This window comes from Diadema antillarum, unplaced genomic scaffold (assembly GCF_040938485.1).
Source record: "Diadema antillarum isolate AM-2024a unplaced genomic scaffold, OU_Dant_1.0 seq00001321_RagTag, whole genome shotgun sequence".
Classification (NCBI taxonomy): domain Eukaryota; kingdom Metazoa; phylum Echinodermata; class Echinoidea; order Diadematoida; family Diadematidae; genus Diadema; species Diadema antillarum.
Window position 1 is genome coordinate 348,536 of NW_027272092.1, and position 15,952 is coordinate 364,487.

Genomic DNA, 15,952 nt, shown 5'->3' on the forward strand with positions numbered 1-15,952 from the left:
TGAAAATAAAATGAATAAAATGAAAATGAAAATTAGATTTCATCTAAACCCGGGGGAAAATAGCTATGTGCTAAGCCAACAACTTTCAAATACATTGGCACAAATGACATCGGTATATAGGACAAACAGAAAACACCGCAGCTAAAACTGTACTGTGTGTATTTTTTTCCCAACAATAATTACACTGGCAATTTGCTTTGCTTTTATGACGATGTTGTGTCGCTGCGCTTTCTGCAGTTTTTTTTTCATTTTACAGATAGTATGAAAAGTACATTAAGATAGCATCAAGGAAGGATCGTACGTTATCAAAATGGAGTAGTAAAGCAGTAAAGTTATGAAATGTCAGATTTCGTATTAGTTTCATCTCTAATGTGAATGATTACGGTAATTTCATAACCCACACACATTTTCACTGAAATTTCTCTTATCTGCTAAAATAGAAGACAAATAAACTTGCATCCTTTCATACATTTTGCATTGTGACGATGGCTTTTACTGCCATGCAGGTGGTTGGAGGGAAGGAAGGGTTGCAAATAATCTACAAAAATGTATTATGTGTAGACACAAAATTACTGGAAGAATTATGAATTAATCACATTATCACGTCTGCTAATGCCTACAAAGTATAATGTGCAGTAATATTTCTCTTTGGCAAAACAAGTGAAATTCTAGATTGTAAAACATTGCAAATCCGAATTAGTTAAAATTTCTACCGCTTCGTCTATCTGTTAGTCTTACTCTATATGTAGAATGTCAACATAGGTAATCCCAGGCATAGCGAATTCACATTACGTGAACACAACCTTGCATATCATCTGGTACTTTTACCTGTGTACATCCATACGTCTGGCATTTAGTTACTTCTTTTTTTTCGACGTATTTTCTCCCGCCGTGATGATCCATCTCTCTCACTTTAACACCGAACCGACTCAAATATGCCTTATCGACAATGTGAGGAAATTGATGGTAAACACCATGTCATTACGATGCAAAATCATAATCAGTTGTTATCAAGTACAAGTATAAAGTGAACCGTTTACCACTGAGACGCTTGAACACGTATGAGATTTATCGTGAATAAAAAAAAAAGATTACTTCCCAGAAATCTTAGAGTAATATTGTTGTACATGCGATCCTCATCTTTCTTGTGCAATGACTGGTAAGCTGGATAACCAATCGTCAGAGCTTCGTTGCCTTTATACCATCCATCTTGTACGAACGAATACATCTCAGGACAAATGAGTAGGAACCCTTTTTACCTTTTAGTCCATTAAAATGTCCATGCCAGGCTCAGTGATTATGTATTTTATTTGTGCTTTATGACAGATAAAATCAATTAGCGATTAACGATCTTCATTGTAAAATATGGTTTACGATTTTTCTTTGTCAGGAAAGAGCAAGGTGATCATTCTCGTGTACGACTTCAAATCTGGTGATCTTCAAGCCGATTTTCTGTGTAACAAACTTAAGAGCTTTGAGATCCAGCAGCCAACGGCATGCAGGAAATCGTCGGCTGTGGTGTTTGCCGGACAGTGTGCTTCATCACCCCCGGAGCTCCCTCAGGATCAGCTCGAAAAACTCCAGAGCAGCTTGCAGGCAGCAGCCTCGCCACCAATCCTGGAGACAATTATCGTCCTCTTAGCAAAATGTTTTCCCTCTTAACTCTCTACTACGCTTTCTAACATCTGTGCAATTTGCAAAAAAGAGCCTTTCATAGAAAAACAGATTCTTCCATAAAGGGTGGTTTGACTTTGTTATACTGTTCATATCGTACTTTTATCGTACTGTGTCTGCCAGGTTGTCTGCTGTAAACCTTGCCCATTTACTTGAACACCTATACGAGAAGATCAATTTTACTAGTCTTTTTAATTCAGCGGGAGATGATTGTCAGCCAGGCTGCATAGTTCATTGGCGTGAGAAGGATACGAGGGGATCACCGCGTCGAATTCATTCAAACCAAACCACGAGAAAATCTTGTCGGGAACAATCGTGTATGCCCTTACACCAGCTGTTGCAAAAAGCATTTCCCACTTTTCATCCTTTATTGTTCAAAAATTATACATCAGACAATTAACACTGACATTGATATGAGCTGAGCAATAGCTGAGTAGTGTACAATTTTGTTGGAGGTAATTTAAAAATGATAGCATAAATCAGTTTCATTAAATTCAAGATTTATTTTTAAGTTTGGTTTCAGATTTTGCTCTGTTTTCAACCCTCTGTATAAAATTTTCATTTTGCACAGGGATCAATTGGTGTGTATGGGAGTGTGTGGTAAACACCCTGAAAATGGGTCTGAACAATGGCCAGGATTGGAATGATGTTATTAGATATTCATGGGAATTCCACTATCACAACTAGTCTTTATTCGTCCTGAAATGTAGTATATGCAATTTCATGTCCTTTTTTCGTATCCTTTACCATAAATTCAGACTAGCAGGAGTACCCTGGGCAATCTGTCATGAATTATTAATAAAGCATTCATGTGCCTTGGAGCAAGAGTCCAGAAGCCTAGTCAGCAGAGCTCTGAAAGGGCGGTATTCATGGTAGTTATATTGTTCAGGATCATTGTAAGCACACACTCACATACACATTATTGGTTGTTGTGTAAAGTTCAATTTTGTACAGAGGCTTCAAATTTGGCCAAAATCTGGAACTTAGCTTTAAAGTTAATCATGGATTTAACGAATCTGATTCATGCTCTCATTTTCAATTTACATCCAGTTAAATTGTTCTATTGCGGTCATCCCACTAGACCGACACCCACGAGTCATACAGCCCACGAGTTCGACATTGAAAACAGGTCCATGAATCATACAGCTCACGAGTCATACAGTCCATGAGTTTGACACTAGGTAAAAAACAGCCCATGAGCTCGACAGATAACACATGGGGCTTAATGTGTCGGTCTCGTGGGCCTTGTTAGCTTAGTGTCGAACTAATGGGCTGTATGACTCGTGAGCTGTATAACTCATGGGCTGTATGACTTGTGAGCTGTATGACTCGTTGGCTGTATGACTCGTGGGTGTCGGTCTCGTGACATGCACCCGTTCTATTCAGCTATTACTCATATCAATGACAGTGTTATCCGATGTGTAGTAGTAATACCTGACAGTATCTAGCGCGTAGTTGCCCGGAGGTGCTCACGCAAGTCCGATTTAACCGTAACCAAGTTTTGAGCATGACCAAAACTTTTTCCGGGTGAGTCGCGGGAATGCCCGTAGAGGTCCACGCAGAACGCCAGTAGGAGGCCCTTCATAGCGGCAGCACTTCCCAGGCAACTCCCACGCAGGTACTTTGCAGTTCCGTATGCAGCCAAGATAATGAAATTCTGTGGGATTTCAGCCATTCCATTTGAGGAATTCCTTCACTGAGTTGTCAGCCCCCACGCGACTGGTACAAAGGTCACACAGTATACTCGCAAGTACAATCTAAGTAGAACGCGTTCAGCAAGTAAGACACATGCGCTGACTCGCTCAAATCCTTTTCCGCCCTCAGGAATGTCCGGTATGCTAGAAAATCCCTACACGTAACAAGCCCGAGTAACTTGCCCGGAAAGGTGTGACATGGCCTACACACGGTTGCGGGTAAAAAAATATGCGTGCGCACCTCCGGGCGACTACGGTTGAGATACATGCTAGGTACTGTCATGTGCGGATCATCTACGGGGACCTCCGTGTAGTCAAAATTGTTCTTTGCAAGTCGCATGCAAGGCTTGCCCGGAAAGGTGTGACACGGCCTTAAAGGATCAAAAGTGGGAAGTGTTTTTGTAACACCTAGTATAATTACCAAGCGATTTGCTATTGTGAATCATGTTTTTAAGCATACACTAATTCTATTAGCAAGATCATAATGGAATCACAGTGGTCTGATAAGGGATCGTAACGTGGTCAGTACTTTGTATAGTTGTTATTGTGCCTGTACAATGGATAATAGCAAAATCCTCGATGGTTGTTTTCGACTAAAACAAAATAAGCAACTAATTTCTATCCATGTCATTTGCATAAGATATTTTTAAAATGCTAATTGGCATTTATTCTCAACTGAACGTATTCGGACCACGACGTTTTTCTTTAATACAACGAAATGAGAAAATATTTATCACTTTTCTTTTCATGTTTTATTCATCTGCACACTGCCGCCTGCCTAGCTCAGGCTTTGATGGCATGCGATGCATGAGGAAATTAGTTTTTATTTAATATATTTATGTGGCTAATAACCTTTTGCGTACAAACTCTTCTCCTTCAGTCATTTTACTTCCTAGGTGCAAAAAGGAAGTGAATTTTAATATTTTTTTTCAGAATATTAAGATGTGCTGTACTATCCATCACTGTCAGAGTGAGAGAATATTCAAGATTTTTTTTTCTCTCCCTAAAGGGTAATCATTTCCAAAGGAAAGTTAAGGAAGGCTTCCATATAATATATATATATATATATATATATATATATACATACATACATACATACATACATATATGTGTGTGTAAGTGTATGTATACGTGTGTAAATCGCCATTCCACCAAAATGTGATGTCCGAAACGTGTTACGACTTATGAATGTAACACCTGAACATTTGATGTCTACCCATACCATTACAAATAAGTTTGAAATTGATGGTATTAAAGATCGACGTATCAGTACCTTTGTTCAGGTAATATTATGAGAATGATATCATTATCTATTATTATATAACTATATTAATACTATTTTCGTTATAACTTCAGTACAACTGTATATATGTCTTTGAGTATAGATACATATGCTAATCACTTCCAACTTTATATACTTTTCAAACATAATCACTTCCAACTATCAGATATGACTCGTGCTAATGATGGGTCTAATGTCTTTCACATAATATAACTGGTATTATAATGTGCAAAGAGTGGCTGACTTGCTTCATCGCGATGAGCAGCATTGAACTGACAAAGTAGTTGATAGAGCTCAGTTATATTTGATTTTCTTCTGAAACTGGCTCTCTGGACATGGGGAAAATGCCTTTATGACTATTCTTCTAAAATCTTGTTCCTATGGTATAGCTGTACGTGTGTGTTTGTGTATATTTTGGTTATATTCCATGGTAACGAATGTTAAGGAAGGCTTCCATGTATATAATATATACTTGTGTGTAACTGTATGCGTGCATGTGTACTATCGCCATCCCGCCAAAATGTGATGTCCGAAACGTGTTGCAACTCATGAATGTAACACCGAAACATTGAATATCTATCATAATGACTGCAAATAAGTTTGAAATTGATGATTTTCAAAATCGACATATCAGTACCTTTATTCATGTACTACATAATAATATTGTTATTACGATCTTACTAATATATAACGATAACAATACTATTATCGTTATACCTTTAGTTCAACAGTATGCCCTATATGTCTTTGAGTATATAAAAAGAGATATTATCGTAATTATATGCAAGTATTATTCTTTAGTACGATGCCAACTGCCAGCTAACTGACAGTTTATGATATTGCATCTTAATACATTATGACTTTTAGAATATCTTGAGAAAATATATATTGTAGTTTTATTCGAGAATCTATATATAAAATACAACGAAAAACCCTCTGCTTTTTGAGAAGTAAACCGCTATGTATTTGTGGAACCTTCATAAGATTTGAAAAAAAGGAAAAAAATAAAGTAAAATATGTTCTACCCTCTGAGTGTATAGAAACGTTATCCTTTCACTGTTTTTATGAAATGTATCATGATACAATGTAACATAGTGTGTTACAATACTTTCATCCATTCTCACCACGTGGTATTGTGTAGATTAAAAGGCACATGCACTTTGGAATTTTCTGGGTCATTTTGGTTCTAACTGAAACTTTCTTTTGATACTTAGAGCCGTCACGATTTCAGTGACTCATTTTCTGTGTGTCCTCTGTCACTGGTCATGATTGTGATATCGGTGAGACAGAAATATCGAAGATATTTCTGATATGATGGATGGGGTATTAGAAAAAAACTTGTCAGTATACACACACACACACACACACACACACACACACACATATATATATATATATATATATATATATGTATATATATATATATATATATATATATATATAATAAAATTACATAAACATAGACCGCCTAGAAAAATGTGCACTCTGTACGGGTCGACAATAGGGCAATAGCAGACAATATTAACCACTTTATGCTTGTTATAATGAGGAGTGCAAGAGAAACAAATTTATGTAGATAAAAAAAGATAAAAAGATATTAAGTAATTAACACATTTCATGCAGCAGCAAGTCAGTGTTTCTTTGCCACCAAAGCTACTTAGCAGAAAATCACGTGAACAAAAATTGATATTGTGTTTACAACCACCTGTCCGTGACAATGATAATGAACTGCTGGTCTTTGCATGAAGGCTTATACGTCTGCGAACATTGTACAGTGCATATTTTGTCTGTGTTATAGCTCATTACAGTTCGTAATGTTATTACTTTAATTGTAAAGAAATTCACTTTTATTTTCCGGCAACATTTCTCCCGGTGACATTTTTTGCTTCTATCGATTGCATTTTACTTGCCACCATGCCATCCACGGTTAGAGATTAAAAAAAACAACAAATGGTGTCGTCTAATAACGAGTAATGTTTACATCTGATGGACACACCTCACTGCCTACGTCAGGGTTCTACTTTATATTAAGACTGATTGCTGCCTTTTATATAGTTAATTCAATGCATTTCAATTCAATTCAATTTATTCATTTCATAAAATCCCATTCAATAATATTTACATAAATGTGTGAGTCAAAGGAGGAAATCATGCAAAAACCTAGGGATTGGAAATGAATATTTCCTCTACAATATTATTTTAAAATCACAGTTTTGAATGAAATATACATATATATATATATATATATATATATATATATACAAACATATATGAATATTTCCTCTACAATATTATTTTAAAATCACAGTTTTTAATGAAATATATATATATATATATATATATACAAACATATATCAAAATGTACTTAAAACAAAACTTAAATTAGAGGCCGTGACAAAATAAACAATTCATTGTGATAGAAACACGAAACAAAACAACGACTGAACTACAATACAATAAAAAACAAAACAAACATGCAGGATAATCATCAAAGGTTTGTATGGGAATTGCAAAATTTTCATCATTCATTCATATAATAGCCGGGTTCACACGTACATCAATTAGCGGGATACAAATCTCGAGATTTGCATCGCGATCGTCATCCCGCTATTTTGTACGTGTGAACCCGGCTAATAATAATTAAATTATACATTAATTAATACAGATAGAGAAAAAGCTGCATATATTGAGTCATAAAAAGATTCAATGTATCAGTTTTCAGTTTCGTGCTTAACAAATTCCACAATTTAACCCCTTTGTACTTTATTGAGTTGGACTAACTGATTTTCAGACAAAAAAAAATGGTAAAATATAACATTGTTTATTTCTAGTATTGAAAGAATGTTTCATGGCACGACTAAGAAGAAAAATGATCCTTAAATATATCAGGCAAGACTGAGCGAACATACTTATACATTTACATACATACAGTTACAGTTCTGCTAGCTACTATGCCACAAAATCATTTTTTTTTTATGTCTAGCGCATATATTTTATTTCAATTCATTCTTCATTTCAGCTTATTCAAATATTATATCATTTCATTTCATTCTATTTATTTTTCGCAACTTTTTCATGAACACAAATTTTGCAAAATAAATTTACATTCAAGATACAGAGAGTGTAAGGATATATATTTTGACACCGCGATAAATCATTTTAGAAAACAAAATGCTTTGCAAAACCAGTTAGCAATCTAAATTGTGTTTTGCGATGTTATCTCACGTTTGGTGGGGTTACAGGATTTGCACAAAAAGCAGAGTTTGGAAAGCGTGACAACTATGAAAGAAATCTGTTATCTGTATTTACTTCTTAACCTAAAACTATAATAGCGGTACGTGCAAAAGGGTCCATGTGGGGGGAGGATATATCAAATTGATGATGAGAAAATGTATGATTATTAAGAGTTGTTGTAGCATTTTGGAATACTTAATAGGAAGTAGGACGGGGTGGGGTTAAAGTGCATATCTTATAGTCATTTAGTAATGAAATCCGTTACCAATGGTATTGCAGAATATTGCGTTAAGTATGAATTTACCCTCACACTCTCAGTTATACACTTGTTATTCCAAGCGACAAAAGAGAAAATAGATACGTGTACATCTACAAGCCAATATAATAAATACAATATGTGAGGGTCACTCACGTAACACACACACACACACACACACACACACATACACACGCACCACACACACACGCATATATGAACATATATATATATTAATGATTATATTCAAAGTTTGTGTGTGCATGTGGATATGAATGCATATAGGCTTACAGTAAATTACAAAAGATACACACATGCCCCAACATTAATGTTACAGAAGGAAAGACAGAGACTCCAACCCCAAGCACCTTCTGATCTGGAGATTCTCCCGCCTGAAACCCCTAGCAAACTGGAGACTCCAAGTTTATGTGTGCGAAGCGCGAAGTTCCTAGGTTATAGATGCTCTCTGGTGCTATCTAAGGCTTATTTTTGCAACATACGATGGCAATAAGTAAGAAATCCTTTCCAACGGGAGACATTGAGCCAGGGCGGGAGGAATTAAATCTCAAACGGGAGAACGGGAGATTTTGCAAAAATGGGTTTTCGGCGGGAGATCTCCCGTCGAATACGGGAGAGTTGGAGTCTCTGGAAAGATGAAAAAATTATATAGGGACTAATATTCGAGAGCCCTCTTAAGGCTGAACATGTGCAGTTTTAAGCTCCAAATGTTGCTCTTAGACGTGTATTACTACATACATGTAGTATTATACTCTGAGACAATAATGACCACCTTGCAGCTGATGGTATAATGCTACCAGAGTGACTCACTCCATAATCGTGTAAGCTGAAAATCATGTGAAAGCACCTACATCGTGCAGCGCAGCAAATCGATAGAGTACAATTGCACCATAGCACAGTCGGAGAAAACACAGGTATGTGTATAATATACGGCAATTCGAAACAGATCTACGAGGAGTGTGGTGCCTCCTTGTTCAGACACACCGCTGTGTATTGGTAGTGAGGGCTCCATTCGTTCCTATGTCAAGGGGTGAAGTCCAAGTACACGTTGCACAAGTGACAGGTGATCATCAGACTGACTATGTGATTTACATTGCGTACATCACAATGTGCCCTGTGTGTGCCACGTCACACCGCTCGTTGTAAACCAGTATTGAGACGAAATACAATACTACAGTTGGCACAGTCCCTAGCACGTCTAAGGCATCGGCGCAGTCGCCACATTTTCTCATAATGCTGTAATGTTAACATCTTGTACACAGCAGACATATTCAAAAAAAAAAAAAAATTGAATTAAACATTGCGCTCACACTGGACAATGAGCATGTGACATAAACAGTGATTCTAAAATATATTGCACTGGAGCCATGCAGGTTAATGTTCCAAATGCGCCGAAATGCACCAAATTAAGTTCATGTTTATTATGTAAATTAATATTTACTGTGTGTAGCGACATAATTATTAGGGAGATTTGAAAATCAGAACGATGTCATTATCTGTAATCTCTCGCGGTTCTGTCTGTTACCAAATTGCCAATCTTTGGCAATGGGAACCTCTGAAATCTCTACTTTATAATACAAAATTGGGCAAACACATGCACTTCCACCCACCTAGAAAATACGTATCACATTTTTCTACCTCGTCTTGGTAGAGCTTTCTGCGTGATTTTGTCATGCTTGCTTACATATACGTCTTAATATACAGGGTATTTTGAAAAGGGGTTTCCAGAAGCATAAATTGACATTTAATGACAATACAGAATCCTGTTGGCACGAAACATCATTTAAGTATGAAGGAGGTGTAAACAACCCGTACAAAAGTTATGATTTATTCAAGTTTTGGATTAATACATTGTGGGATGAAGAGACAACAACACAATGGATATCAATAGAGTACATAAATATGTAAAGAACATTAATGCGAAGAAAATTAAAAGAAATCCACTGTTTAATGAAAAGTAAATAACTTCTCTTATTCCTACTTTATGCCCATTGCAAGTGATTGACAAATAGTCTTTACGGACGTAATAAGCACCGATTATTCAGTGTCTTGTAGTAGTAGCTATGACGGGCACAAAATTCACGGACACACTATAAGGCACCTCCTTTGGCATCATTATACCACTAATTGCTACTGACATAATCATGTTAAAGGAAATATCGTCCTCCCTGTCTGCAACTGGAGTTGAGTCGAGAGCTCTTTCCCAATTATGCTAGGAAAATGAAACGTAAGGAACATTCTCTTTATATTTCTTGCTTTTTGGTGGTCCTGACACCAGAAACTCTTCCTGTATCCACCCAAGACGGCAACTTGACTTAAACAATACTTTGAAAATTCACATCTTCGGACTAAACTCCTGTGTTCTGCTAGCATTTCTATATACACTGAAGCCACATGCACATACTGGGGTACCGGGTACATTTCCTTTGAAAATTTGCAGTTTCATTGTAATGTCCCAAAGATTACAGGAAAGATGTAAATTAATTTGTATTACACTATTATAGCATCAGTAATTTCCTGACAATCATGCTAGTCTCTGATATAGGTATGTTATTTTGCTCACTTTATCTTATTATTGCACATTCATTTAAATGTTATTGTTGTTTCTTGTTTTTGTTTTTACAATGTCTACTTTATTATGATCAAACAGTGGCGTCGTTGAAATTGAATCAACAATTAAACAATGTCATCGCCCGGTGTAAAAACAAACGACATGGAAAGTGATACTAGCTCATCAGACATCGCAAAGAATTCTGAAACAACTGCTCTTACCAAGGTATTACATCCATTGTATCGTGTTGCTCAACCTATGTTTACGGAAGAGAGATAAAATCACCAGGAGCATACGTATACGTATTATGTGTACATGCATGCACGAAACTGGCATTTCTGAGAAGTCAATGACACTTTTCTTTTGAGAACTTATATAACAGACAAGCACATCAACAGGCAAAAGTGTGCATCAAATTATACGATTTGTAGTGCTTTGTAGGGATGGTTTTCATTATAGGCCCTACAAAAAGAAATAATGTAATTATGGAAAGAATGGTTTTATATCCTCAGCGATACTTATATTACATTCAGTGTTGACATTGCCGAGTATCCAACAAGTTTGTAAGTCAAACGATATCTTGAGGAGTGAAATACTGTTCACGGCATGTTATAACCCTGCAAAAGCCCAAGGGAAAGGGAGTGACCACATTGTTTTCCCCCACCAGACTTTTATTTGTCACTCCTTCGCCCTTTCTCAAATTTCAACCGAATTTGGTGACTTTTCCTAAAAATCATATTGCAAACGTTTTGATGTATAATTTAGCTATATTTGATATCACTGGTAGCCATGGTAACCTTAAACTGACAACCATGTCAGTCAGATTTTGCATCTACAGTATTTTCTGTTCCAATTTCAGTTAACAATATTACAGTATATGAAATGGACATTCTGGCTGAAATTCACTGAAGAAGCAAAATGTGAAGTAATTATGATCCTGATTTTTTTTAGTACATGTCTTTTCTTTGTTTTTATGTGACAAAGTCGTAAAACAATGGATGTAATAGAGACAAATGAAACCAACGGTATTTTCCAAAGATTGGCCTTATATCATTTTTGTGTCATTTTGAATCCTTTCCCCAAGTTATGTCTGCCACATCGTTAGATTATCATATTATCAATCTGCAAACTATAAATTCCAATATTATGCAAATATGAAATGTGATAACTGTGGTCTAACCCAAACATGTCATCAAAAGTTTTTTATAAAATGGGTTCAAGAATGTAGCCAATCGGAAGCGCTGAAATAAGTCACATGTGCTTTGGTTACTCAGTCCCATTGCACTGCGTGTTTAATCCTATTGCCGATCGTCTGTGCGCGCGGCGGCTCCTTTGAATTGCATGCATACGCGCTGTCAATCCTGTAAACAACTTCTAGTTCGGGCTGCCTGCCGGCCGGCCTTTCTTCCCTTGTGCGTAACATGTGTGGCGTACGTATCATACGTACAGTGTACAGTAGACCAAGCGTTGTGGGACCGGACGCGTACATGGAGTCACTTTGAAGGGCAAATCCAACGATTTAGCAGGTTAATTCTCACGCCGTTTTCAGAGTATGTTGTCTAGTAGGCCTATATGAGGAGTCTATATCAAGTCTTTAAGGTAAAGGGTGCATATTCTATGTAAAATAAGTAAGTTTTCATGCGGGAACTGAAGTGTCCGAAAACCCAACCCCCTATCATACTTATACTGTATGTGCGGGATTTCCGAGTGCGACGTGCGTAAATGTTTGGGACGAACATCTTCGGACGTCTTGACCCACAAAGGTACGTGAAAAAAAAAAAAAAAACGCTGAAAAATGCTGTTAGTTTTCGAATTTTCGACCCATTTTATAAAACAAATGATGCACAGGATTATTTCGTGGCGTTAGTGGATACACTAACGCACTCTATCCTGTGCATCATTTGTATAATAATGCATTCCTTTATATTGCTATTAATAGCGCCCCCTTGTGGTGACCTCCAGAAATTCAAATATACGGTGATGTATACTATGCGTTGTTCTACCTATTTGTTAAATATGACGATACATCAAATAATTAAAAAAAAAGTTGCATAGGGTCCCCCCCCCTTGGACCTGGGAAGGGTCAAAATAGCTTGGGTTTGATAGGGTTAAACTCCTATACAGATATATCGCCTCAGCTGCGGTGGATCCCCCTCCCCCCCCCCCCCCCCCCCCACACACACACACTATTTTATTTGATTACATTCTCAAATTCACCTCCTAGTAATTATAACTTCTACAAGCATAATTTTTTATTTCCCAACGCTGAACTGCGGTCAATAAGAGTTTTAAAAGTTCACGCAGTCACAGTCCAACAAATTGTAACCATGACTTGCACAGTTCTGCTTTACCTATATTCCGGTTACTACTTTTGCCTAGCAGACGCAGCAGAAGGAGAACAAGAAAAAGAAGAAGAAGAAGAAGAAGAACAGTAAGAGAGTGACAGTCACCGTTGGTACTACAGGCGGGTCAGACCGAGTGGCAGGATTGATAGCATTATTACGTGATATGGACGATGTTGTAGAGAGCGTCAACTACAGAGAGATACCCTATAACGTGAGAGACATGAGCCAATTCGAGTTCGATGACATGGACGTGTTCATTCTGTGTCACTCCATTACCAACAGACGACTATCTATCACTGATGTCCATGATGCTCTCTATGATGATTTACTCAAAAGAGCTTGTCGCAAACTAGGTATGTACATGTTTCGAGTTTGACGATACGTTGTACTTATTTTATTCAACGTATCGTCAAACTCGAATGCATCTTTGATATTTCTTTCTTCTTTTGTGTTCGGGATTTTATTGATCAGGACAAAACATTCTCTTTCTCATATCAAAGTTGCATGACATCGTATATTTCGACATTACAAAAACAAATATTGACCTTACCATAACAGCTGCCGGTCAGCCAATGACAGAAGAAGACGTCTGATCAATTTTTTGACCATCCAATAACGTGCGTTAATATCGATGCAATTCAGAATCCTATACAACGAAAAAACGAGGGGAAGATAGAGAAAAATAGCTTTTAGTTCAAAAACCAAAAAAAACCAAAAAAAAATCAAAACAAAAACACACAAAACACATGCTAAAGTTTGATAAGAAAAAAAATAAACAAAGGTAACTTGCTCGTTGATGCACTCTCCGTTGCTTTACCTGGACAATAGTCTGCAACCAGCATGACCAGCCCAATATCTTTCTCCCTGCCGAATTGTGTGGTGCAATCGTAATAGTCGAGCTCTTACTCGTCTATACCAAGAGATCAAACGCGAATGAATCAACAAAATATTTTTGGTTGAAACATGAAACAACGAAAGATTAAAGTCCTGATTTTTTTTTAACTCCATGATGAAAGATTGAATATAAAATCTTATGTCTGCTTCATCAGGAATGTCTTAGAATCAAACACAAATGACAACTTGATAACTGGTCAATTCAGCATTCAACATGTTATTCAATCCATCAAAAAACATGATCAAAAACCACTTTCACGACACTTGATGATTAGTTAAAGTTCTCTCCTTTATAATATATATATATATATATATATATATATATATATGTGTGTGTGTGTGTGTGTGTGTGTGTGTGTGCGTGTGCGTGTGTGTGTGTTGTGTGTTTGTGTGATAGTATGTATCTCTCTTTCTCTTATATATATATATATATATGTGCTCTAAGCTAGAGACACGCCACTTTTTAGACATTTTAGTTTGTGTAGACCCTATTGTTTGTTTTGCTAATCTGCTATATGCATTTCAACGTCATATTTTCTTTCCAACAAGCCCCCCCCCCCCCGAAAAAAAAAAACTTAAAAAAAGTGAATCAAACAAAATAATAGAATACAATTTCAGGGTATGAATTTATTACCCACAGCTTACAGAAAACTCATGCGATGTATTTAGTGTTCAAAGAGAAATGGGATCTTTATAGAGTATGTAAAAGAACAAAAAACGTACAAACTGTCAGACGGTGAACTGAGATACTGAAAAGCAATCCCCTCCATTTGCAACAAATCTGATCTATCCATTGTGTTCACACATGCAGTTCCAAGAGCATCTAAGTGCTAAGCTTGAAAGAAACAGACCTATGGCATGCTATAAACAGATCCACATTTCTCTGTGACCTCTTAGTTACCAAACTGAATGAGGTTTTCTGCAGAATAAGTAAGGTGTTCTTTTTTTTTTTGGACTCTGAAAGGCATTCATACAGTTTAGTCATACTAAAAAAATATCTATTCGGAAATCCAATTATATACATGTATTTTGGTGTATATATATACTGTATATTCTTCATATCATTCTCGATTTATACGACCTTTTTTTTTTTTTTTTTGGTCAGATAAGGAAAATGTGATCATCGTTGGGTACGACTTCAAAGATAGTGAACTTAAAGGCGATGTTTTTGCAAGCAAACTGAACGCTTTCAAGATCCAGCAGCCGACTGCGTGCGAGAAATCATCCGCTGTACTGTTTGCCGGGCAATGCGCTTCCTCACCGCCGGAGTTGCCGGAGGATCAACACTACAAACTCTGCTGCAGTTTGCAGAAAGCAACTCCGCCACAAAAATGTTGTGTAATACTGTAAAGGCAAGACTCTTTTCGCACCCTATTTGCGAGCAATTGATTCAATTTTATGTGTTTGTTTATCCAAAGAGGTGGTCGCTTTCCATCTTGCCGGTTTAATATGTAAACTGTAAACATGTTTCTTGTGTTAGGAAAGGCGACAATTTTCGTTCACGAATGATGATAGCAGAAACTGTATGAAAGTATTCAGTCTCATGGTATTAAGTATATATACTGGTTCTAAGCGGTGTATTGCCTAATCGCGTGGCTCGAAACATAACACGGACATTTGAGGGATAAACATAAGTCACACACTTCATAGTTTGTGCCTTTATATGCAAGAACGTTTGAAATGTCATTTGAGAATACTATAACACTTTTATGATAAAATTTTCATTTTGTAAAAAGCTGCATGTTTTATCATTATTGGGATCTTTTTATTTTCTGTCGTATCAAAAAAAGCGCCGGCTCATGGAGACATACATTTAATGAGTTAGAAGTGCAGCTCGCCTAACATGTATGTCTCCAGGCTGTGATATTAATATTGTTGTAGTCTTCTCATTCGACAAGCACCAAAATTTAGGGAACGCGTAACTTTAAAACGGAGTGTCCGATTTTCTGTTAACTTCGCGTTTGTGTTCCACTGTTTGTACATTCCATCAATCCTCATTTTGGT

At 36.7% G+C, this 15,952-nt stretch overlaps 1 protein-coding gene across 1 annotated transcript; it reads left to right on the forward strand.

Annotated features, from left to right (window-relative positions):
• Positions 1-8,929: 8,929 nt before the first annotated feature.
• Positions 8,930-15,695, forward strand: LOC139708224 (uncharacterized). The gene is made up of 4 exons (XM_071620196.1): positions 8,930-9,072; positions 10,809-10,934; positions 13,092-13,407; positions 15,054-15,695. Exons 2-4 carry the CDS (start codon positions 10,842-10,844, stop codon positions 15,296-15,298), a joined length of 654 nt encoding a protein of 217 aa, XP_071476297.1. The 5' UTR covers positions 8,930-9,072; positions 10,809-10,841; the 3' UTR covers positions 15,299-15,695.
• The last annotated feature ends 257 nt before the right edge of the window (positions 15,696-15,952 follow it).

What these genes read in the sequence shown, in the direction of transcription:
- LOC139708224 (XM_071620196.1), top strand. Translation starts at nt 10,842, where the DNA reads ATGTCATCGCCCGGTGTAAAAACAAACGACATGGAAAGTGATACTAGC. An exon ending in AAACAACTGCTCTTACCAAG is followed by an intron (nt 10,935 to 13,091) that starts GTATTACATCCA and finishes TTTGCCTAGCAG; the next exon opens with ACGCAGCAGAAGGAGAACAA. An exon ending in AAGAGCTTGTCGCAAACTAG is followed by an intron (nt 13,408 to 15,053) that starts GTATGTACATGT and finishes TTTTTTGGTCAG; the next exon opens with ATAAGGAAAATGTGATCATC.